The sequence below is a fragment of the Hemibagrus wyckioides genome, linkage group LG02 (assembly GCF_019097595.1).
Source record: "Hemibagrus wyckioides isolate EC202008001 linkage group LG02, SWU_Hwy_1.0, whole genome shotgun sequence".
Classification (NCBI taxonomy): Eukaryota; Metazoa; Chordata; class Actinopteri; order Siluriformes; family Bagridae; genus Hemibagrus; species Hemibagrus wyckioides.
Window position 1 is genome coordinate 23,374,942 of NC_080711.1, and position 23,986 is coordinate 23,398,927.

A 23,986-nucleotide genomic window follows, 5' to 3' on the forward strand; every position below is an offset into this window, starting at 1 on the left:
CTCGCTGCCCCCTAGTGGTGAATACGGCCACTGACACGAATGTTGTGATGTAATGCGTCACACAAATGTTGTTTAAGAATTATTCCCAGTACAATTTGCACAAATCTTATTAGTCACATGGTCTCCTATTTTCCTGCAGTGTAAGTTTAAAATCCAGAGTTTGGCTCGTTTTCTCTTTGATTCTGTTGCGTTGTGTAAGTGAGTGTGTTTAGACCTGATGTTGAAGGCACATCTGCTGTGTGACCTGTGTTTCCTGAGCTTTATGCACTTCACCGGAGAAAATACGATGGACAAGACAAGCTGCAGCTAAGCAAACAGCACACGGGGTTAAAGGAATGTGTATGTGTTAAAAAAGACATCATTTGGATTTACTGTGGGATTGTGGGATTTCTGCAACAGACCACATTTTACACTATGCTTTCAGATATTATTATAACACGACAAAATTTCATATATTGTATGCTTTGTATACAGAGAATGTAATGATTTAAAACAGTAGAGATGATAGAATGTTCATGAAACACTGTCACATGCATCAGCTGGCACAATAAACTACTTTTATGACAGCGGTCAGATTGACCTCACAGCTCATTCGAGTTGTTGACATATGTATGGTTGTGTTATGAGACTTTTTTCCGGGTGACCGTATATTAGAATGTCATGACATACCAATTGGTTCTGGTATGCCAGGGTCACAGGGTCAGTCGTGGGGTGTCAGGAAAACTATCAAAAACATGCTCAGTCTAATTAGGGGTCAGGGGAAAAAATGCAAAACGCTGTCATTAGTAAATTATAGATAATTGGTCAGAGAAAATTTACATCCGAAATCTCCACTGCGTCCAAGTTAAACAAACCAAACCGATTTGTTCTGCCTCCGGGTTATCCGAGGTACCATCTCTCTCAGGCCCAAGTCATCCTAAAACATTTCTACTGGATCCAAGTCATCCATTGGGGCCAAAGAATCCTAATATTAATGACCAGGTTCAAGCTATCCTAAAATATACCTACTGAATCCATCTTATCCATATTTGTTACAGTTCTTCCCTAACCATCATTACTGGGTCCAACTTCAAGCGATCCCAAACTACTCTACTCCACATTTTTTTCCCCCTAAAGTGTCCCTTTTATGTTCAAATCATTCCAAAACAAGAAACTATCCCTACTGGCTCTGGGCCATCCAAAACAAATCTTATCAAGTCAGCGTCATCCCAAAGCATACCATCAAGCCATTCCAAACAATCCCTAACAAGTCCAAATCATCCCAAACTATCCCATGAAGTCCAAGTTGCATACCATCTCTATCAAGTTCAAAACCATCTCTACTGGGTCGAAGGCATCTCAACCTATCGCAGATGACCCTATTAACCCAAATCTTCCCAAACATTCTCTATTGCTTTGACCCAAGCCCTTGCAATCTACTTCCTTGGGTCTATGTAACCCTAACTTTGTGTTGAAGTCATCTCGAATGATCTCTATTGGGTCCTAAACTATTTGTATTGGTTCTGATGTATTGCAGATCTTCCATAACTATTCCTGTCCCTGACTCCCTATTCCATTCAGGTCATTCCAAATAATCTGGTGGAAGCAAGCCTTTCCAAACTACATATTCTGGTTACAAATAATCCTAAACTATTCTCTGTGGGTCCAAGAAGTACCAAAACATCACTTCTGGGTCGTGGTGCATTCTAAACCCCCCACTATTGATTCGAAGGGATCCTAACCTTTCCCTTCAGACTCTCATTCATCCCAAATGATCCCTATTGGTTCCATGTTGTTCTAACCATCAGAGGCATGTAATATTCCAAGATATTACTGGTACTGTCCAATTTTTCAGGACATTTCTTCGCCAGACTAAATCCTAAAAATGGCAGAACTACAGAAATTAGATCCCACAAGTTAATAATTTCTTGCCTGTTAGTGTAACATTAGCTGAAAGTGGGAGATGCTCGCCAGACTGGGTTTGTTGATCTGGTTACATTTCCAGCCTGGAGCAGCTGCTCAGCTAGGTGGGAAAGCCAAGCTGCCATTCACGTCTTGGCCCAATATGCTGACAGTTCCCATTCCTCTGGAAGTTGTAGGGAACTTGATACTACCTAAGCACAAGGCGCCATTCCTTTTTGACAAGCTTCCAAGGAAAGAAATGCACACCTTTATCTCCACAGTAGAATCATCAGCTGAAGGGAAGCAGCTCTGAATTGTGCAATTTTGTGCAAATTCAACACAGGGAGTGGAATTGATTTAGGTTTGAAAGAGGAGGAGGAAAGTTGGAAAAATATACTGCATTCCCAGAGTCACACAAGACTCACATACCAGCTATGTTTGCTCAAGGTGGTCCTCCGTGGTCAGTGGGTCAAATGCATTTCGCAGCTTTTCTTTTAAATCTAATCTTTATTTGTGTTTCTCAGTTTCACAACAGCAACCTAATGTATTCCACGCTTTCATGAAAGAGTTGGGGCCTACAAGAAAAATCAGAGGGTACCATTTTAAAGCCCTATTAAAAACAAGTTTGGCAAATATAAGGCTTTAACTTAAGCAGCTATTAACATTTAATGATCAAATAAAACGCATTCTGAGCAATCTGATGGCGATTAACCTAAGAGCAAACGACATTAATTCGTCTAACATCGGAGGACATAACTGTTTCCTGTTCTCCCCACAAAGTGGAGAAAACAGCCTCATCCTAATTCTGTTTCCATGCTAGAGTGACTAATTGGTCAAGGACCCATGGAGCTGGAGCCTTCCTTCCCTAAAAACAATAACAGGATCCCACCACCAGATGCACGGAGTACGCCAACCTTCCCCCCAACCTCCGGACCCCTCCTTCCTTTTTTTTTTGGTCAAAAGATCCAGTTTCAACAGCCTCAACCTCACACCACTCCCTCTTTCCAAACATAAAACAGGAGAAAATGAATCGCCATCATCAGCCTGGGGCTGATCCCTTATCTTATCACTCGCTGCTCCTTCTCTTGTCTTCGGTACAGTTCTTATCTGCCTGCAGGAGGGCACCTGAATTGGAAAGGGAGTATCAAAGGTGCTGTGAAGGCTCGATTAATCTTCCTGTGAAATGAACATTAGCTTCATCGCTTTTTTTAAACCCAGAGAGAGCAGTTCTTTATAACTGAGCTTTCATCTGATTAGAAATCATTTACACACACAAAAACAGGGTTAGCGTAGCTTGCTCAGTTGCCATTAATAAAGTATGCTAATGAGACAGGCAATCTTCCAAGCCCTGGGTTCAAAAAAAGGGTCTACAAAAAAGAGCTTGTTTAAGATGTTATAAGAAACGGTGCCTGAGCTTAATCCTGTGACTGAAAGGCTGTATTGAAGGGCACGAGCAGGGGAGTATTTACTTCAGCAACATTCAATAAAAACAGCTTTTTTTCCAGCTTCAGTGCTAGCAAGAATGAATGTATGTGAAAGATTCAGTCATGAAAGAGCATGTTTGTTCTCAGATATCCTTTTACTGTGAATGATAATTGTACTTGTGGGATTAAACGGGTAAATGTTTGGGTTGTTTTGTTTTGCATGTACAATGTGGCAACTGTATTAAACTGCTGCTCCTGGCAACGTTGATGTAAACTGGAGAGCAAAAATAATCTGATCAAAGAGCTGGAGCTTTTGGAATGTTATTTTTATTTCTGTTTCCACCCACTCGTACTGAGATTCTCAAACTGCTGCCACTACCTGATGGTTCTCACCCGCAGAACTTGATCATCTATTGATATGGGCCTTGAAAGAGAAAGAAAAAGCCATATTTAAAAGTGGAAAACTAAACGACTGAGTGAAAAGATGATCTAGAGAATGAAAGGTAATCTTGCAAATAGAAGTTAAAGTAGTAAGGGATATGTAATCTAGTGAGTAAAAGATAAAAGTAAAGTATAGTAAAGTAGCCTAGTGAGTGAATGCTAATTTAGTCTAAACTGAAAATAAGTTGTCTGAATTTGATTCTAGCAAACCTATAACATGTATATGTATAGTGGGCTTATAGTTTTTCTTCAGAAAGCCCTGACTTAATGCTAATCTAGAGACTGAAACATGGTAAACTAGTGAGCGAAAAGGAGTGATTGAACGATAACATAACTAACCTAGACTAGTATATTTGCACTGTAATTCACCACCATAAAATGTTAACAATAAACATTTTATAAACTCACCCAGAAGTTACAATTTTCAATTACCAGATTAGTCTTCACTCACTAGATTACTGTTTATTCACTAGACTGCCTTTCACCCACTAGATTACTGCTGATTCAGTAGATTACCTTCCACTCACTAGATTACTTTCTACTACCCGGATAACATTTCTTCACTAGATTATCTTCCACACACTAGATTACCTTTCTCCCACTAGATTATCTTTCACTCAACCAATAGATTACCTTCCATTCACTAGATTACCTTTGACTCACAAGATTACATTCCAGTAGATTACCTTCCATTTACCCACTAGTTTACATTCCAGACAACAGATTACCTTTCTCCCACTAGATTACTTTCCACTCACTAGATTACCATTCTCCCACTAGATTACCTTCCACTCACTAGATTACCCCCCACTCGCCCACTAGATTACCTTTCTACCACTAGATTACCTTCCACTCACTACATTACCCTCCACTCACCCACTAGATTACCTTCCACACACCAGACTACCTTTCTCCCACAAGATTACCTTTCACACTCCAGTTTACCTTTCTCCCACTAGATTACTTTCCATTCACTAGATTACCTTCCACTCACTAGATTACCTTTCTCCCACTAGATTACCTTCCACTCACTAGATTACCTTCCACTCACTAGATTACCTTCCACTCACCCCCTAGATTACCTTTCACTCACTAGATTACCTTTCCGCCACTATATTACCTCTCACTCACTACATTACCTTTCTCCCAGTAGATTACCTTACCCCCCTAGATTACCTTTCCCCCACTAGATTACCTTACCCCCACTAGATTACCTTCCACACACTAGATTACCTCTCACACACTAGATTACCTCTCACACACTAGATTACCTTTCATACTGTAGTTTACCTTTTTCCCACTAGATCACCTTCCACACCCTAGATTACCTTTCACTCATGATTGTTAGCTTTCACTTGATGGATTATATTTCATTTGCTATCTTAGCATTTGCTTGGTAAATTATTTGCGCCCGCTTTGCTAGCTGCATCATTAGAAACACACTATTTGGGGAAAAAAAGTCCAATTCTGCTGTAGTTTCATGAGGAACCCGACCATTTCCTCAGGAAGTGCTCAGTCAGCTGTGTAAACACTCTCGTTCCACACGTGTGTTAACATTAAAGATCCACCTTTATCTTTTAATGTTTATACCCATGGCAGAGTTTATAATAGCTTTCCAAAGTGGGGAAATACACATCCTCATTAATGTGCATGTGTTTCCTTCCTTTCAGGGAGATCCCCAGCCAGCAGAAGTTAAAAAAAAAACAAAACAAAAACGCACACACAAAGGGGAGCATTGCACACACACTCACAAACAGATGTCAGTGTTGATGAGATCAGGCTGTTGGATAAAGAATAAAAGTTCATAAATGGAGGTGAAAGACTGTGAATGACACTCAGACAGTCCACCCGTGATGTCGTCAGGAACGTCGGGAACATCAGGTGATGCTGTTTTATTAGCTCAAAGGCCACGTTGCACAAAGACACACTTGTTTTGCAAATAAACTGTATAAAAAGCTTCTGTAATAGGATTTCAGAGTTCAGCTGCTGCCCAGGAAACCTCTTCTTTTTTTCCCTCCTTGAAGCATAATACAATAAGTGTGTGTGTGTGTGTGTGTGTGTGTGAGACAGCTGCAGCAATGTGGGAACTGACGAGCCGTGTGTTTCTTCGCCGTAACTCGATATATCTGCTGGAATCTCGAAACTCATTATATCTTACTGCCGCCGGCAGAAATAAGCTCATAAAGAGTGTAAGTACATCGTCTTTAGGAAATTGTGTCAAATCCGCTGTGTGTGTTCTGGACATGCTTTGTCACAGATATAAAGAAATCAAAAATATTGAGAGGAACAAAAAAAAAAAGATTAAAGTGTCAAAATGATTGGCTTCAGAGATTTTCCCATCAGCCACCAGTCCAGTGCTAAAGGTTCTAGAGAAAGGGTTTCTAATCAATATCAGCAGAGATGAACTGTATTTTCTGGGCAGGGCTAGCAGCATTGTGGGCTGCTGATTGGTTATGGAAACTGCGTCACACAAAACGTGATGTCATACTATTTCTTTTGAATTATTTAAAAAAAAATTTTTTAATTTTTGCATTTTCTGCTATAAATTCTCAAAATGCAAGCTCATTTGACTAGAATTTATTTATTAAATAAAATTGTTATTAATAAAAATCTGGACATTCCATGCAATTTTTCTTTGGTAAAATGTTATTTTTTTCCTGAAACTTTTATGGGAACAATCCTTGCAATGGTGCTTAATTATTATTATTTCTTAAAGGGTATTTTCTGTAATATAGGTTTACATTAAAATCTGGACTTTTTTATTTAAATGAAATGTAAATGTAATGAATAATTTGTTAATTAACAGCAATTTTCTGATAGAATTCTTGCAACATTAGTTTTTTTATAGATATTATTTTCTGCAATACAGATTTAAAAATCTGGATATTGAATCTTTCATTCATAATAAAAAAAAAAATAGAAGTTTATTTACAATTATTTGTTTAATTACATTTTCTGGTAATTTTGTGGTAACTTTTTTTTACACTTAAATTTTATCTTTCAAATGAATTTATATTAAAATTCTTTTAATATAATATTTTGTTGGCTTTAATTTTTTATTCTTATTTTTGGCCAAAATGTAAAAGTTTCACTGCAGATGATATAAACTGGTCAATCAGACAAATAAACAACACCACCAGTGCATGATGGGTGTTCTGTTCATATAAAGATAAACCACAAGCAGGGTGAGCAGTGCATTGTGGGATTTTATGCGGCTAAACGTTTGCAGTAACACAAGCACTTCTTGGATCTTGGAACCTAAAAAGAATGATGTTGTCATGGTGATTGTTCCAGTGGAAAATGGTTTGTTGTCGTTTTGTTGATCTCTGTTTGGGGTTTTGGGCTCTGGAAAAACTCCCTTGGATAAAATGATATAAAATAACATCGGATTCAAATGGGTTCTGGAGTTTTCTTGTCTCAAATGTCATGAATTTTAAGAGGTCAGGCTTCTAACTGCGCAAAAAACAAAACATGGTCTTCATGGTGTTCCAACCCTGTCAGGAACCTCAGCCTTGAGGACGCTGACATGATCTCGTAATGTTTACAGGAAGAAGACGATCTGAAGAGGCTGAACGTATAACAAAAAGCACCCATTTCCTGCTTTACAGCTGGGCCACGTAGCATCCTTCTTGTCAAACAAGGCATCACACCTCTCTGATTAGCCTCGAGTTGCTCTGAACCATCGTATGAAAAGGCACTTCAGCGTTTATTGTTTCCTGTTTATTAAGATACGCTGCCTTTGAGGCTGATAGAGACTCAGGAAGAATGTCAAGTAGCTTAAATGACGAGGCCTGAAAGATAAGCGTTTTAGCGTTCCGAGGATAAACAGTTGGTCCGCAGAGTTCAACCGCCGTCACCCTGCAGACGCCATTTCTGTTTAGACTTTCACGCTAGCGCAAATCTAAACTGCGGCAGGGTTCATTTATCAACGTCACCGTAATTAAGATAACCTTCTTTCACAAAGGGCAGGGAAAACGGCGAGCGAGTCGAAACGCCCGAGAAGACCGGGACAAAAGACTAGACTTCAACGAGAAAGGAAGCTAAATGATTGTGAAGAAAGTTCACCACGTTGCCAAAAGAATGAGCGCAAGCACCCTCGTGTTGTTTTGGGTCACTTCCTTCTGGAAGAGCAAATGTCAAACGCTCCTCGTCAGCTAGCACGCGCCACCTACAGTCGATGAGTCATGCCTGAGGAATGGCGTGACGCGGTGGACGCACTTAGCGTGCCCTTAGCCAGTTAGTGCTAAGTGCATCCTCTGATTACAGTGTCTGGCGTGTGATTACATCCATGACGCCCAACGTAAGCCCAACACCAATGAAATCGCTAACCTTTAAAGCTTTTAGAAAGAGCATTTTGTTCAACTGCAGCACAGGAAATGAAAAAAAAATCCAACAGCTAGCCTGATTAGCTACAAAAACTGAAAGATGGTCTTACAGGCTCGTAAGGAAGTTAAGCTATATAGCTAGCAAACTAGCGTGCGTTTATTATAGCATCATGTTCTCAGTGATGCCAGGCAAAAACAGCAAATCAACAGTATTTAGATTCATTCCATCACCAACATTAACAAAGTTCTCCAGCTAGCTAGAGAGATTAGCAGGCCATTATTCCCACCTTATTCTCCTGTAATAATTTGCAAATTACATTTAATAGCTTTTAATTGTTTATAATTGGATGTTATATCTGTTGTTTGTGAGTGTAGCTTGTCCAGGGTTGTATTTTTTTTTTATGTCCTGGTGAGAACTGTAGTGGATTTAGACAGCATTTGAAGATCAAAACGGAAAATTCTAAAGATTTTTTAAAGTTTTATGATTTTAAACAGAAATTAAATAATTCACTAATCAGTGGTTGTTTGTGTTACATTGTCTCGTATTAGCTCCTTTAGCAGAATAGCAAAATAAGCTAGCTCGGGTAGCTAAATACACTCACTAGAGGTGACAACAATCTTCACTACTTTTATCCAAGCTTAATTTTTCTTCAGTAAACGCTTCCATTTAAAGAAAAAAGAAATCAAATTTTTCGCAGAAACAAATCAAATGCAGTGTTTGTTCATTTTCAGTATAATCTAAACTGCTAGTTATTTATTTTTTTTTAGTTTTTATTTGTTTAGCCCTTTTAATAATGGACATTGTTGATGAGAAAAATATAACAATTCTGGATAATTTTCTTTTATAAATTTCAAATTGAAATTTTTCCCTAATGAGCAAACCGGAGATGACGGTGAAAAGAAAAAACGTCCTGAGACGATATCAGGGAGAAACCCTGAGAGACTCAAAAGTGACCTCACCCTTATCTGGGTGACACCAGAGAGAATTTATTTTTTCTTTTCAAATAAAATTTTCATATTTTCAGTAGACCAAAATAGAGAGAGAGAGAGAGAGAGAGAGAGAGAGAGAAAAAAAAGTGTGAAAAAAAAAATCAGTGTGTGATATTTTGAAACAAATCCAAATCAGTCTTTTTTATGAACATCGACATTCTGAATGATCACCTGGGATCAGTCCTGAGTCCTGACAGAATCCTGAGCTGGAATTCAGAATATTTACAACGTACTGCAATAAATTCTTCATCCTCCGCTTGTCAAGGTGTCGATATTCCTCGACACCTTGACAATGAGTATAAATTTGTGAGTTATAAGGAGTATAAATTTGTGAATGAAGTAGCTCCTGAACTGGAGAGTGATAAATCCACAGCAGAAACGAGCTTTGGCCTGCACTAGATCATAAACTCCAGACCGTAGGCACACACACACACACAGGAACGATGTGGACGGATCAGGAAAACGCCGCTGGGAGAAAATAAACACTAGCAGAAGCACACATTAACACTGGCATGGCTGTAAATCACAAGCTGAGCTCCAGCACCTGAACCATGAGCTCATCGCTGTCACACGTTTGGAACGAACCCCATTAATCCGTCATTACCGCTAATTATTTTTTAACGCGCTAATTTGATTGCTTCCTGCTTCTTTTCGGTTTACCATGGCCACCCGAGTTGCTTCGAGTTCTTTCGTTTACTTCGTAAGACTTTTTAGACATGTGTAATACAGTGCTATTGAATTCTGGATTCTGATTGGTGGAGAAACCGTTTCCATAGCAACCTCCGTTTGGCGGACGGTAAACATTAACCCGAGCCGGATTTTAACAACAAAATATGTGTAAATTTAGATCCTGTGATGTTAGGTCCTTTATTTACGCATTGACGTTGATGATTATTTTGCATTTATGGATGGAGTCTCCAGTATCAGTGCTTGGTAACTGTCAGAGATTTACACCTATTAGAATGAGTGCTTTGATTTGTCTGGCAGTCGAATAATCATGGCTTCTGACCAATCAGAATCAAGAATTCATTTAGCATTTTTTTTTTTTTGGGTGATTGTTGCAGTGAAAAATCCAAAAATTTGCATTTTTTCCCCGGAAATCTACTTGAATTGCTGAAATCCCAAGCACAGCATTCTTCTTTTAATTTCCTAGCAGTAAACACACCTATGTCGTGACTTTCTGTGAGAGCTGTACTCATGATCCATCCATCCATCCATCTTCTATACCCGCTTTATTCCTATTTAGGTTCACTGGGATCTGCTGGAGCCTATCCCAGCACACAAAGACAGGGGTACACCCTGGACAGGTCGGCAGTCCATCACAGGGCGACACATACACACACACACAATCCAAAAATTCTAAAAATACAAAAATCCCAAATCTTCAAAACTTCCAAATATCATGGATTTGACTTGATTTTGTGTTAATTTCTAGGATTTTACTAACACAAAATACCTGAGGGATTGAAATGTTATGGTACTACACTCACACTCACACCAGGATAATGCTAGCTGTTTCTCTCTCAAAAAACCCCCCAAAAAACCTTTATCCACAAACCTTTCTTTATTTCTTTCAGATGATCTACACCTAACACTGTACACTTTCTGCTCCATTCGCAAAGATTCCCTCAATACAGAGTCTTTCTCTGTGGCTTAGGCACAACGTGTGCGTAAATAATCGCACTCTTAAGCCCACTTGGCATGCGTTTACTTAGGAACGGCTCCAAATTCAACAAACCTCTCAACAAAAAAAAGTAAAAAATTGCACTCAGAAAGTCAGCTGCAGCAGAACGGGGCGCCAAGTGTTCACAAAAAACCTTCACTAATAAAATACTCGTCTGCATAAGCGACGCTTTTCAGCCTGAACACAGCTCACACGCGTCCCCCTCAGGCAGGAAACGTTTTCCATCCAAAATGAATTAATCCAGTCAAATAGTCACATTTTTCATTACCCTTCAACGTTTCCAAAATCATAGAGGCTTGGAAGAATTCAGGCCCCAGGGGGACGGATTTGAGTTAAAGACTTTTGGGCTGTGTCTCTCGCAGTTTGTTAGATGCGATATCCTGATCAAAGAAGACCAGGTCTGACACGCTACACACCCGGTTTGTTTCTACAACAAAAGAACAGCATGTTGATGAGGCCAGGAAACATACCAGAGCTGACACCAGTCCAAAAATATGCAGTAAAAAAAAAAAGTGTTCAACTGACACAACACGTCTGTTTCGAATCCCGGGGGGTGGGGGGGGTTCGTTGATTTATTTTGCGTAATTATATCTTCTAAAAAGATTTAATCAACAAGTATATTTTTCTATTAATAAGATTTTTATGTACTGATGAAATACACATTGTATTGTTGTGTTTCATTTCACATCTTGGAACACCCCAGAGCGAAAACTGGTGTGTTCTGAAGAGAGTCAGAAAAATTCTAATTCAAACTCACTTCTGACACTGAGTCTGGAGACTCCTTCCATAAACAGTTTCATGTTTTTTCAGTTTCTTTGTTTTTAAGTGAGAAAAATAAGAGATGTTGACGAGAAACTCTTTCTTTGATGCCCCAAAACAGGCACTAATTCCATTTTTTGGCTTCTGGGAAGTAAACGAAGACAAAATGGAAGCAGTTATCCTACAAACCCTAACCCCGAGCATCCTCCACCCACGAATCCGGTGACACGAGGTCACAGAACCGCAATGTCATTCATCTTTAACGGAAACAAGTCCCAACCCACAAGCTTTTCCTTTTCTCCTCACAATATTCCACTGGTGGAACCGTCAACCATGTTTTGGGGGTTTTTTTTGGCCTTTATTCCGAGCAGGCTGATGATGGAATAATAATGACACAAACCCCAATTTATATTCAATAAAAAACAAAGAAAAAGAAAATGCCAGCTCCATCACAAAGCCACAAACCTTCAGTTTTTTTGCGCCTGAGGACGATTAAGAGCCTAAGTACTATGACGAAGATGCTGCGTGGAGTGAGATCGTGAGCCTGGTCTCTCCGTATTTTCCACCGCAGGAAGATTACAAGAGGTCAAATGTGACCCACGGGGACATTCTTCCCTCTTTTCTTTTCTTTCTTTCTCTCCCTTTCGTGTTAATCTTCACTCACTCATCTATGCTGATTTAATGCAGCTGGCGTATTCCAACATTAAATTGGATTTATGCTAACTCTTCACCCGACCTGAAAAAGGTCATATCTAGGACAAAGTGAATTGTTAAAAAAGAGATAAAGACAGAAAATGACCAAAAAAAATTTTTTTTTAACTGTTGCTGGGGTGATACAAAAATTTGTGTGTGTTTTATACTTTGAAATGTCTTTTAGTGCAGGTACACCTGCGATCCTTGAGGTCCAAAGTATATTAAAGGATATAGAGACATAGTGAAGGTACAAAATAAACAGCAAGTGGCTTTTCACGGCTTGGGGCACATTTTCAGATGAACTAGAAAGAAAATGTACAAAAATCTGGACAAAAACATCACACTGGATTCACCTAAATGTGCAATAAATGGTTGTTTACATTACATCATGTTCATTTTTATTACATGTAAAACCACATCTGCTTGTTTTTGTTCACGTTCTTAACAGATATGCTAAACAAGCCACACCCACAGTGCAAATCCTTGCTAAAATGCAAGTACTTAGCATGCAAATGACACCAAGCCCCAAGTTAGTCCTCTTATTCCATCCTGTACATTCCTTTCCAATTCTTAATCTTATAGCCTCAGGTTAGAGAGCATCATCTACTTCTGGACAGAAGAATCAGGGCTTTTTCATTCACAGAAAGAACTCCCACGGTGAAGAGACTCGTAAACAAACCGGCGTACACACGGCAGATAAGATTGCATTCATCGCCTAACGTCTTATCAACTGAGGAAACACATTGCTCCAAAGCGAGCCGAGATAGCGGTGGAAACGCCACCAGGCCGTGACTATAACAGGACGGAGAACAACTCTCTGTCCAATTGCGCTCTAGTCGAGCCACACTGCCGGATTTGTAATCTCTTAGCTTCCCAATTAGAAAAAAGGAACAACTCTCTCTTTAAGATGCTAGCAGAAGCTCATTCAGACTTTCTGTAAGCTAAGCTGGAGGGGGATAATAGAGGGGAGGCTTCAAACATCTGCTAGGGAAGAATTTATTCTTTAAATCACTGTCATTAAATGCAAAATAAATTGCGCCACATAAGCGAGCAAGGAGCCTGCAGACAAGCGGGGACATGATGTTCAAGAAAGAAAGAAAGAAAAAGCAGGATATCTATGGTCTATCTATGGACCTGACTCAACCCCCAGTGCTAGGTGGGAAGGGGTAGCTCAGTGGTTAAAGAATTAGACTCCTAATCAGAAGGTTATGAGTTTAAATCTGAGGACCAACAAGTTGCCACTGCTGGGCCCTTGAACAAGGCCCTTAACCCTCAGTTGTGTAAATGAGTTCAAATGTAAGTCACTCTAGAGAGTCTGTTGTAACAAAGTCATGAATTTGTCAGCTTCATCTTGAGGTTTACTCTTCAAGTTACTGATCGATTTGATATCAATCCTCATCCCAAAGTGCTGTTGAATTCTTGGTTGTAATTGATCCAAAGCTTTTGCTGGAATGTCCTAATGACAGGTCATTCACAGAGATGTCAGATGTTGTATGTTGGATGGTGTAGTACATAAACTAAGACTAATATTAAAGCATTGTATTGAATTGTGTGTAGCCAGCGTTGGTGCTTTGTAACTAACAAATGATCAAATTCCTGTAGCGAATGAACTCTCTGTTCCATGTTACAGTGGTAGGTTTAATGGTATATCTCTCTGTTTAAGAAAGGAAGGGGAGGAAAGCCCTTTGGCTAGTTCTTGTTTTCATGCTTTTTTTTATTAGGAAGCAAAACATCTTTGAGTCAGAGGAAGTCGGAGCAAAACAACAATTTAGGAAGGGGAACATGAATTAGCAAGACCTTTTCTCATCTTTATGGTCAATCATAAGGGTGTGTGCGTAACAGTGCAGTATCTCCTTAAATGTAAGCTCTTTGAAATGAAGTGCTTTCTGTTTGAAGTGTGTCTGAAATGTAATCTGGGAGACTGGACTGCTGCATCGAATGCCAGAAAATCTCTCTCAAATTTGTGATGAAAGAAAAACCTGAACAAGAGATGTCTTATACAACCTGGATCAGACGCTCACAGAAATCTGCCTCTTATTGTCAGATAGCAAGAGAGTGGGGTAATTAGCCAAACTACCAGAGCATGTATGAGGAGAGAGCCCAGTGTGATCATCATTCTGGGGTTTAAGCAGCTGTTTCAGGATTTCCACAGACCTCTGCATGACTACACCGCATGACAGAGCAGATAAATGCCCTGGCTCTGCGTTTACACAGTGTCAGGTTTTGAATGATCTGTTTTTCCATGTTATCACAGGAAGTTGAGGAACATCTCTGCATGCTGCTAAACAATGGGTGTGAGCGGTTATATTTAAAAAATAAGTCAAGTCATGGAAAAACAAGATGTGGCATTTTCCCATTGGTGCACCAGAACATCTGTTTGCCTTGCATGCCCAGATATTTAATCCGAAGAGGAAACCCATAGATACCACACTCGGGAAAACACATGACCCACGGCATGTGGTACACATCAATGACATCTGAGATCGTTGGAATAGGAACAAGAATATGTCCACCCTTAACCCTGCCGCAATCCAGGGACAGCATTTCCAAGTAGGGTCTAAACCCCCTCCTCTTACCTTCCTTTGACAATGCTAAATAATTCTGTGCAAACAAAGGCATGCTACGAGACAAAATGTGTCAAAGTAACTATGTCAAAAATTGGTGCCTCCATGTTAGTCTAATCCTACAAGATGTTGCAGCATAAACTGCACATGGAGGGTCTGAGGCCACTAAACCTAGTGCCAGGCATTTGTACAGATTCAGGAAAACACCCCAGTCCTCCCATTCCAGGAAGGGAGGAGGGAGGGGCAAACAAAACGGGAAAGGAAAACACATACCATGTGGGAAAGAGGTACGTTTCCTCCTCGGCCCCAGCCAAATGATCTTGCATCCTTTACTACCCTCCCGAATCTCATTGTCTAATCCCATTTTCAACAAACCCCAAGCAAAACCAAACCACCCACGCATGCTGTTCTGGTTTGAGATAACCCCACTAAGCTCTCAACGCTGTCTTTATTAATGCTAACTTTGCCTTTTTCCAAGCTTCATGATGCAGCTCTTTGTTAGCACATATTGTTTCCATCAGCAGCTTTTCAAAGACCCAGATGTCCTGACCCAAGGGATGCTGCCAGGACTGTAATTTTGCACACTTGGCCGCTAGGTCTGTACACTGCTTCCTTTGATGTCCCTCAGGCCAGGGCCTGAGTCGCAACTGGACAACAAATTTATGTCAGTCAGACCACAAAGCCGGTAAATTACAATTTTAATGCTTCCGGTGGACGTTTTTGGTCCTCATCCCGAGCGGGGATGTGGGCAATGGCGAGGGTCAGGCAGCACACCTGAGAGGCTGTTCCATAAACAAGGCCTGACTCAACAGCCTGAGGCAGGATTCTGCTTTACTGTGGCTGACAGGGTTCCCTGTACAGGATAGGCAGTGATGACAGGCCTCCCTGCACTGTTATCACTGTTTGCACTGGGCTATTTGTTGATATGCCAGGAATTCTTCTCTTTCTTTCTGCCTCACACTGCTTTTTTCCCTATTCCCTTGCTGGATGGTAAAGAGATGGATGGGAAAAGACAGCTGTGGTGAAAGCAGCACTTCAAGCCCTGCTTCCAGACTTACACAGGTTTGTTTATATAACTAATGGTATTCCCTATGAAAGAAATATTTCGCCCTTTAAGTAAATGCTAAGTACAGGTTCCAAGAATAGCATTTGTTTTGTGCAAAGGTTAAATAAACGCATCATTTAAAAAGTACTTCAACCGAACTTTGGCATTATGAAAAACAAAATTTATTGAGCCCCAACTAGCTTTCATTCACTGTTAGTTTTGGCTTCCTCCTTTAGAGAATACATCAACCTGAATTCAGAAATAAATAAATAAAAAATAAAAGCTAACAACTACAAATTAGCATATGCGCTTTAGCACAAACATTACAAACAATTCATACCTTCTGATCTCTTGAGCTCTTTGCATTGAACAGGCAGGGTCTCTCTCTTGAGACCATTGCTGAGGGGGATGACAGGGCTCGGTTGAGGCTTTGGTGCTTTAACTTCCACTTTGGAGAAAGAGGCGATCCTCTGGAGAATGGAACCCACACTGTCTTTGGCCTGAGGCTCATTTTGTGCAGGATTGCTGATAATGTTCACCTGTGTGGGTGGAGGGGATGTTGCGGGAGCCATCTGGCCCATCTGAGGCTGACACACCAGGTTAAAGCGAAGGGTCTGGGCAGGGGACAGCAGGACAGGGGACTCACTTATGTTTGGCACTGGAATGGCTCCTGGAGGGGTGTCCAGCTCTCGTTTCTCCAAAGTGGAGGTGTGAACCATGGGTAGATCCGCACTGTCTAAGCTACTGACGGAAGCTGAGGTGCTTTCAGATATAGTAGGGCTGGTGGACACTGGGTGTAACCTTGCTGGTGGTTTTGGTGGCACAGGGCTCTCTGTCTGGGGTTTCACCACAAGGCTGTCGAGATCAAGAGGGAATTTGTTGAGCCGTGCAGGCTCCTTGGTTTTAGGTGGCTGGTGATTGACGGATGAATCTTTCCCAGTATTGCCATTATTTTTTAGACGATATGCATTCCAGGTAACAGCAGAGCTGGGGTATCTTGCTCCCGGTGACACTACACGTCTCATTCCGCCACTCTCAGCCATCTGGAGGTCCAACGAGGGCATAGAGCCATGGCTGATACCTAATGGCTCTGTGGGGATCACCAGAGGACCCTCTAGCTCTGAATGGAACACGCTGCCATGGGAGGAGAACTTCTTCAAAGCGGGGCTGCCCAAACGCTGGGCTTTGTACTCACCTACTCCCATGGGGCTCTGTGGAGGGCTTGTGTAGGAGCTCATTTTGGAAGAGGCTTGGTACTCCAGGCTGGAAGAGGAACTGTGAAGGCTGTCATTATCACTACCAGGACCGGAAGATGAATTGAAGCCATTTGGGTTGAATTTGTTCTGGAAAGAGGAGGCACGATTGATTCCAGTGTTAGAGGTGATAGTGGGCTTTCCCATGGTGCCTCGATTAAAGGACAGACTGGACACCATTCTATTCTTTATGGCTGGGCTCTGAGCAGGACTGGAGCTGAGACTGATCCTCGAGCGGTAAGTGGGGGACACGATGCCACCTGGACTCCGCACCTCATTAGCTTTGTTGAGGATGGAGCTTGGGCTGATGGGAGATGTGACTGTGGAGGCTGGAGAGAATGTGGGGATCTCATCCACATCATCGATGTCAAAGGATCTCTTCAAGGCTGTGGAGAAACAAACACATACATACACAAATCAATTGCTGCAATGGTTCTTTTATATCTTGCTGGAAGTGAATAGTAGTTCAAAAATGCTGTTATGTTGGCAGCAAATAAACTGTTTTCTGGCACTGCACACCATGAATCATAAATTTTATTTACACATTTTTACTGATAATATTTTTACTCTATATTTGTGTACAAAACAAGATTCATTCTGCAGAGAAAAAGAATCATGTAGCAGAGAGACGCTCAAAACATTTTCTGGCTTTAAATAATAGATTATAACCAAAAAAGCTCTTGTATTACTTATTTGCATGTATTTTGGTGGCTAAAGCCCCAGAGTTGAGAACACAGACTACAGAATAACATGTGCTACCAGATCATCACCTGGTCAGGTCAACTTCCTAACTTGTATGCCAAGAAAAAACAGAAAAAAATTAAATAAAAATGATCCTATTTTCACAATGAATAAACTCAATATACGTGGATTAACTTTAATACTCGTTTCCTTAATATGCTTTTATTTTACACAGACTACAAGGTTGACTTGTTTATACAGACAGCCTAACTAAATATTCCTCTGTCAGATGTATTGTTAAAGGTCGAGCCATAATTACAATGTGGGCTGTTTGATCTCGCTTTGAGGCTGCTGTGACATCATGATGTAAAAATAGTGCAGGATTAATGCTAGTTCCGCTAAGATATATCACAATAAAGTAACATGGAGCAAAGTGCTTTTTTTTTTTTTACCACTGCAATAACACAACCATGCTGAGATAAAAAAAAACAACAACAACAACAAAAAAAAAACAGCCATGCTAAATGTGCCGGTATAATTAGTACTCTATGTTTTAGTGTGATTTGCTAGGAATCTCATAGCTAATCCTGAGGCAGCTGAGACTATTCCTAATATATATACTGCCATACTGTTGACTGGTCAGTGCAAACGGTTTTAAAAGTAAATGGTACGTATAGACATTGAGCAGCATTGTAAACGGTAAGCTATAAAAAGGTACACCCTAAGAGTACAGAAAACCAAGAAGAGTCCACGGTTCTGAATGGTAAGTCTACACCTGGAGCATGCAAATTGAGGTGACATTGAATAATCCTTTCATTCTCACAGCTTGTGCAACAAAGCCCAAGGCAAACATGACTTTCCAGCCTTTCCCTTTGCAAAGAGCGGACTTTCCTCATGCACAAAGAACCAATTCACGGACGTTGTGGTGTCGCAGGCTGAGGGCTTGGATTACGCCTGCCTTTCGCCATGACCCAGAATTCCTTTAGAGGACAACAAGAGTGTCCCGGGATGTCTGCGGCAGAAGGCATGTGGCTGGAAATATTTAGCGTGGGCACCGGATCATCTCAAGGCAACAGCTGAAACAGGTCAACAGCTGATGCTGGAAGAGTTTGTGACTGTGTTTGTGATTCGTACTTTCACTCTTTATCTCACTGGCTGTCTTGCATCCAGCAGGAAACCAAATACCCGGATGGCTCGCTGGTCGTTGTGTTGGCCTTTCAGGTGCAGTTATCCAGCACTGTGTAAACGTCCCACTATCTACCATCTTGAGTAGTAGTCCTGATTTGTATCGCTATCTGCCAGAGCAGGAGCTGCATTTCTCCCTGTAGAGTACCCTGCCAATTAGAGCCAGCGTCAAATCGCTAAATCAAATCCCATTTCACAGCCTCCCTCTGTACAGCAAGCAAACCACAGTCCCTTTGTTTCAACTCGCCCATCACCAGTCTCACAGCTGGGAGAGCTAATCGGATTCCAGCACCGGGAATGCTTTTGTTCAGCAGACACACGTCTGTCTGTTTGTAGTGGTTACGCACACTGTTATTCCCTTCAGGACTGCACCGTTAATGAGTCAAACAGAGTGCCGGCATATATAGACACTGTGTATATTCTTAAGCACGGAAACGGAAACACTTATTGCTTTTTCAAAGCACGCGAGACTTCAATGGCTCACAGCCCGACTAACAGATCTCGCTCAGAGTGGCGCATGCAAGTGTAAACTTGCACTCCCTTTCCACCAAAAATAAAGAGGAGCTGGTATCAGGTAATTACTGGCACGCTGTCAAACACTCAGGAAATAATTACACTGGCAGCCAAGCGCGCCATCATCACCGCTCTGGGCTGCACACTCTCTCACACAAGGGCCTGATACTCTCTGCTTACACGCGGAGATAAAAAAGTCTCTCTGGATTTGATCAAAATTTCTCACTCCCCTCCCTTTCCACTCGATGGTAGGATTTAACCTACTTGACTGAAACTCCTTTTTGAGCCTAGCGGATGGTGCTTTACCTGCCAGATTGTGATAAACTGGTATTGATGGCTTGTTTCCCATAGCATCAAATATCTCACATTCCATAGTTTAAGGAGTGTCTACCTCTAGTACTGAAGAGCTACAGACCTATAAAGAGTTCTCAGAAGCAGAAGTTGATCATTCAAGAATAACTTCCTTTTTGAAAGCAAATTACTATCCAAAGAATCCTTAAGGAACCATCTGTCTGAGCTGATCTTATTACATCAGCTAAATTTGTTGTAATGATGTGACACCACAAATTTCTACACTATTAAACACAAGGGTTCTGTGGGTTGCCCCTCCTGGTGAACCTCTTATACAGGCTTTTCTGATAAAAATAATAAAAAAAACAACAACAACCATCCAAAGAACCCTTGAGAAACCCTTGTCTCTAATAGTGTTTTAAATAGATTTGTGTTTGTTATGTCTTCCAACACACCAAATTCACACCAAATTGAGCTCATAAAAGCCTTGATAATGAGCAAATGAGTTGACGCTGATGTGTTAAATGAGGTAGAAAGCTAAACAACTTTAATCTGACAACACGGATAAAGCTGAGTTAAAGCGAGAAAAGAACAACTCTCAAGCTGCCACAAGAGTCAGAAGTGTCCCTTAAAAAATGTCAAGGAACCGTTTTTAATAGTGTACGGATCCAACACAACAAATTAGCTCATGAAATCCTTGGTAATTAGCAAATGAGTAGAATCAGGTGTGTTAAATGAGGTAGAAAGCTAAACAACTGGAACCTGGCAATGCCATGACAGCTGAGATACTGAAGAACCACTTTCTAGTTAGCACAAGAGGGTTGCTGCAAGTGTTCTTCAATTATTTTTTTTACAGGTTTGAACAGATTTCTGTGCTTTTTTTTAGCCCTTTGTTAATGAACAAATGAGTCAAATCATCGGTGTGTTAAATGAGGTAGAATGCTAAACTGGTGGAGTCTGACACCACTGTGATAGTTTCCAAAGCCCTGGTCTACACTGTTGAGCTTATGTGACCCTGGGGGTAAGACCTATCTTATGGTGAGTTAAACTGCATGTGAGCAAAAGCAGATTCCCATCACTCTCCAGTTGGCAGAAAGAGAGAGCCAATCCCCATGGTGGTTCCTGACACACGAGGCTTCTCGGTAAAGGCTGTTAAATGTTGGCAAACTGACACGGCAAAGTACAGCGTGTGGTGGATTGGGCTGTCATCCTTGGCTTTTACAGGAGGTGCCCCGAGGACAGCATCAAAAAGATTCCCTCATGTTTGTCATGCGCTTGCCTGGCTAAGGAATCATATAGGTATTATATTATGACATACTGTTCATCAAGTCAGATGTTTGGTTTGCGTATAATAGCTGCAGGCTTCACGTTGAAGGGCCTCGTAGTAAAGGTAATGGCTGCCCGAGGGAAGAGCTGAGAGAGAGGATCCTGGGGAAATCGAGCAAAAGCGGAGCATGTGGACATCTGGCTATAAACTTGTACAATCCCCAAGAAAGCTGCCATTTGTAATCACTTCCATTCTTCATCACTGACACCAAAGCATGTAATACATTTACTCAGGGGCTACATAGAATGGATTAATTCCCTATATCAAGTGTCAAAACATCTTCCAGTGGTCCAAAAAGTCTAGTCAGCTTGATTTACTGCGACCAAACATGCAAAATAGCCACAATTCCTACTAAAGCATTGACGTTGAGCATCTGGGAGGAACTGGATGCTTCCTGCAAATGGAGAGCAGTGAGTTGGCCAGGCATGGAGGGGCATGTCAGGACTCGCCATGGAGGCACCTCTCATCTCTCCCTACTGCATTCCTTGCAGGTACACACTGACGACCCCTTTGGTACATGGCTCAGGAGACCACCTCTGCTCCGGCACATCTGGAAGTCAAATTCCGAGCTGCTATTTGCAGCTCTGCGGCGAGGCAAAAGAAAGGCCAGGCGCTTTGCACCCCCAGGGGCTACAAAAAAACGTTCACACTCTTGAAGACTCTGTCACACATTCTAAATCTTCGCAAAGGCTGTTGTCTTTTTCTTTCCTCTTTTTTTTGGCTCTCTGACAAATTGCTGCGAGTTTCCTGATGGACACAGGAAAGCTGCATTTACATGTTACGTGTGAAGTAACACGTCGGAGTGCAGCGAGCGGGTTCAGAGGTTGAAGGACTAACAAGCAGATTAGCACCAGAAGCCTTTGCTGAGAACTTCAATTTTAGGTGTTTATACAAGGTATGATAACCAAACCAAGGCCTTTGAAACTCAGGAAGCATTTGTAAATCACTATCATTGACTAAATCCCGAAATACATTTATCTAATCTCATTTTCCCTCAGTGACCTTTTTTTTGTGGAGACAACAGCTTGCAGTGCACTTTGAAGCAGAAGGCAGCTTGTCTAGTCTACAGTGATGAAGAGAAGCAGCTTACCATAATTACCTCTGCAATGGCCCAGCCATAAACACACACACTCGTACTATTTAACCCCTCAGATCTAGTCAAGCTTTCCTGGGGCCCCAATGTCTACCAAAACTTTGTGGTGAGGAATGCATGAACTGATTTGGGGAAAGAAAGGAAGCCAGTCATGTAACCTCTTTGTTATTTCATGTTTTTAGACCTTGGGGTTAGTGAGCATGTGATCTTTGACCTTTAGGACTTACCAGGTCGAGAGTGCGGCCACCGAAAGCATGAAATCTCTACAGACTTTGTGCTACAGTCTTCTTAAGTAATTATTGAACAGGATAAGATTTACGGACATGTTGAAGAATCGTTGATCGTAAGGGTTCATAAGTCACATGACCATAACTTATCTGGGGTATACTTTTGAACTTGTCAATTATAGAAGGTAATAGATTTCCAGATGGTCCACTGAAAAGGAGACTTTACTCTCAACATCTGATGAGGCACACAACTACAAAGACCACTACAAAGCTCGCCACAAGATCCGAAACATTCCACTCATGTGCACAATACACGGGCGGTCCGTCGAGTGTGAACGAGGGCACTGTATATCCTAGCTCAGTCACCAGCCGGGACACAGGCCCCTTGTTCAAAAGTGACCCCAGTCATCCTGGCTCGAGGTGAAGCCGACAGATTCTTGCGACAGAATCTCTCTTGTGGCATCATCGACCACTAAATCACATGGTTTGGGTGTGAGAAGATTGCTAACCAAAGCAGAAAGACAGTACGCCTTTCAACACAGAGCTAAGTGGTGGCCGTAACAGTGACGCCTTTACAGTTGTCACAGTGTATGCTCTTTGAATTAGCATTCAAGAAACCCTAGAGCGTTTATAAAATGATCTTTCCAGAGCAGTCCATACCAAAATGACGTATTTGGATGGGACTCAATTCATTAAAATTCGTCATTAAACAAGGACTATAACTATAACCCCCCCCCAGCATCAGAGACTCCACGTCTCCAGTGGCCACAGTGGCATTCCTTAATGTTATTACAACTCCAGGGGGGATGAGAAGTTCATCTGATATGTTTGTTTGCTCTGAAAGGCTTGCTACTTGAACATTTTGCCTTTTCGAGGTAACACTTTGGAGAACATTCTAATTCGTGATCACGGAATAGTGACAGCACTGAAAGAAATGCTCAATAACTCAACAACTTCCACAATCCCCAACATCCAGTGCTCCAGCACTGCTTAGTCAAAGTCCTAAATGAGCACTTAGATATAAAATTGGAATAATTATAGTATTACGAGCACGTCACGCCTTTTCATACGAGGACTCGAACCTGATTCAGATCAACACCTGTCTAAACACTACAATGCTGAGAGACAGAGAGAGAGAGAGAGAGAGAGAGAGAGAGAGAGTCCATTGTTCTGAGAACCCTGCTGGGTCCATGACGAATCTCCAGGGGAAGGTTCCTCTATCTTTTTGTCCGCAAAAAGTGTGTTGAATCCGAAGGTTCTGAACTCTGTTCTGAGGTCTGCAGCTCAAACATGAGGGCTGGTTTAAGGACTCGGGGAAATAATTACAATCCCACCACGCTGATGGAATGTGTTTCTGCTTCATGGAAAACTGATCATTATTGTTTTTTTTTTTTGCTGTTGTTGTTTTGTTTGTCAGTTCTAACTCTGAAGACCTCCAAAATTGTGTGAACCACATGAAAGTTTGGTGAGAATAAATGCAAAGCCTGTGCAGAGATTGTTTCCTATGATCATTATTCAAAGCCCAGACCACACAAGGCTGATGCATGCCATCTATAAACAGTTATTAGTTTAATGAGAGAAAATTAGACTCCATAATTGCCAGGAAGTAT

General features: G+C 41.3%; 1 protein-coding gene across 1 annotated transcript in view; it reads right to left on the reverse strand.

Annotated features, from left to right (window-relative positions):
* Positions 1 to 23,986, reverse strand: part of septin12 (septin 12) — a 57,941-nt gene that overhangs the window by 33,457 nt on the left and 498 nt on the right. The window contains exon 2 of the mRNA XM_058411998.1: positions 16,147 to 17,445. Coding sequence (XP_058267981.1) covers positions 16,147 to 17,445 — 1,299 coding nt within the window. The remainder of the gene's footprint in view (positions 1 to 16,146; positions 17,446 to 23,986) is intronic.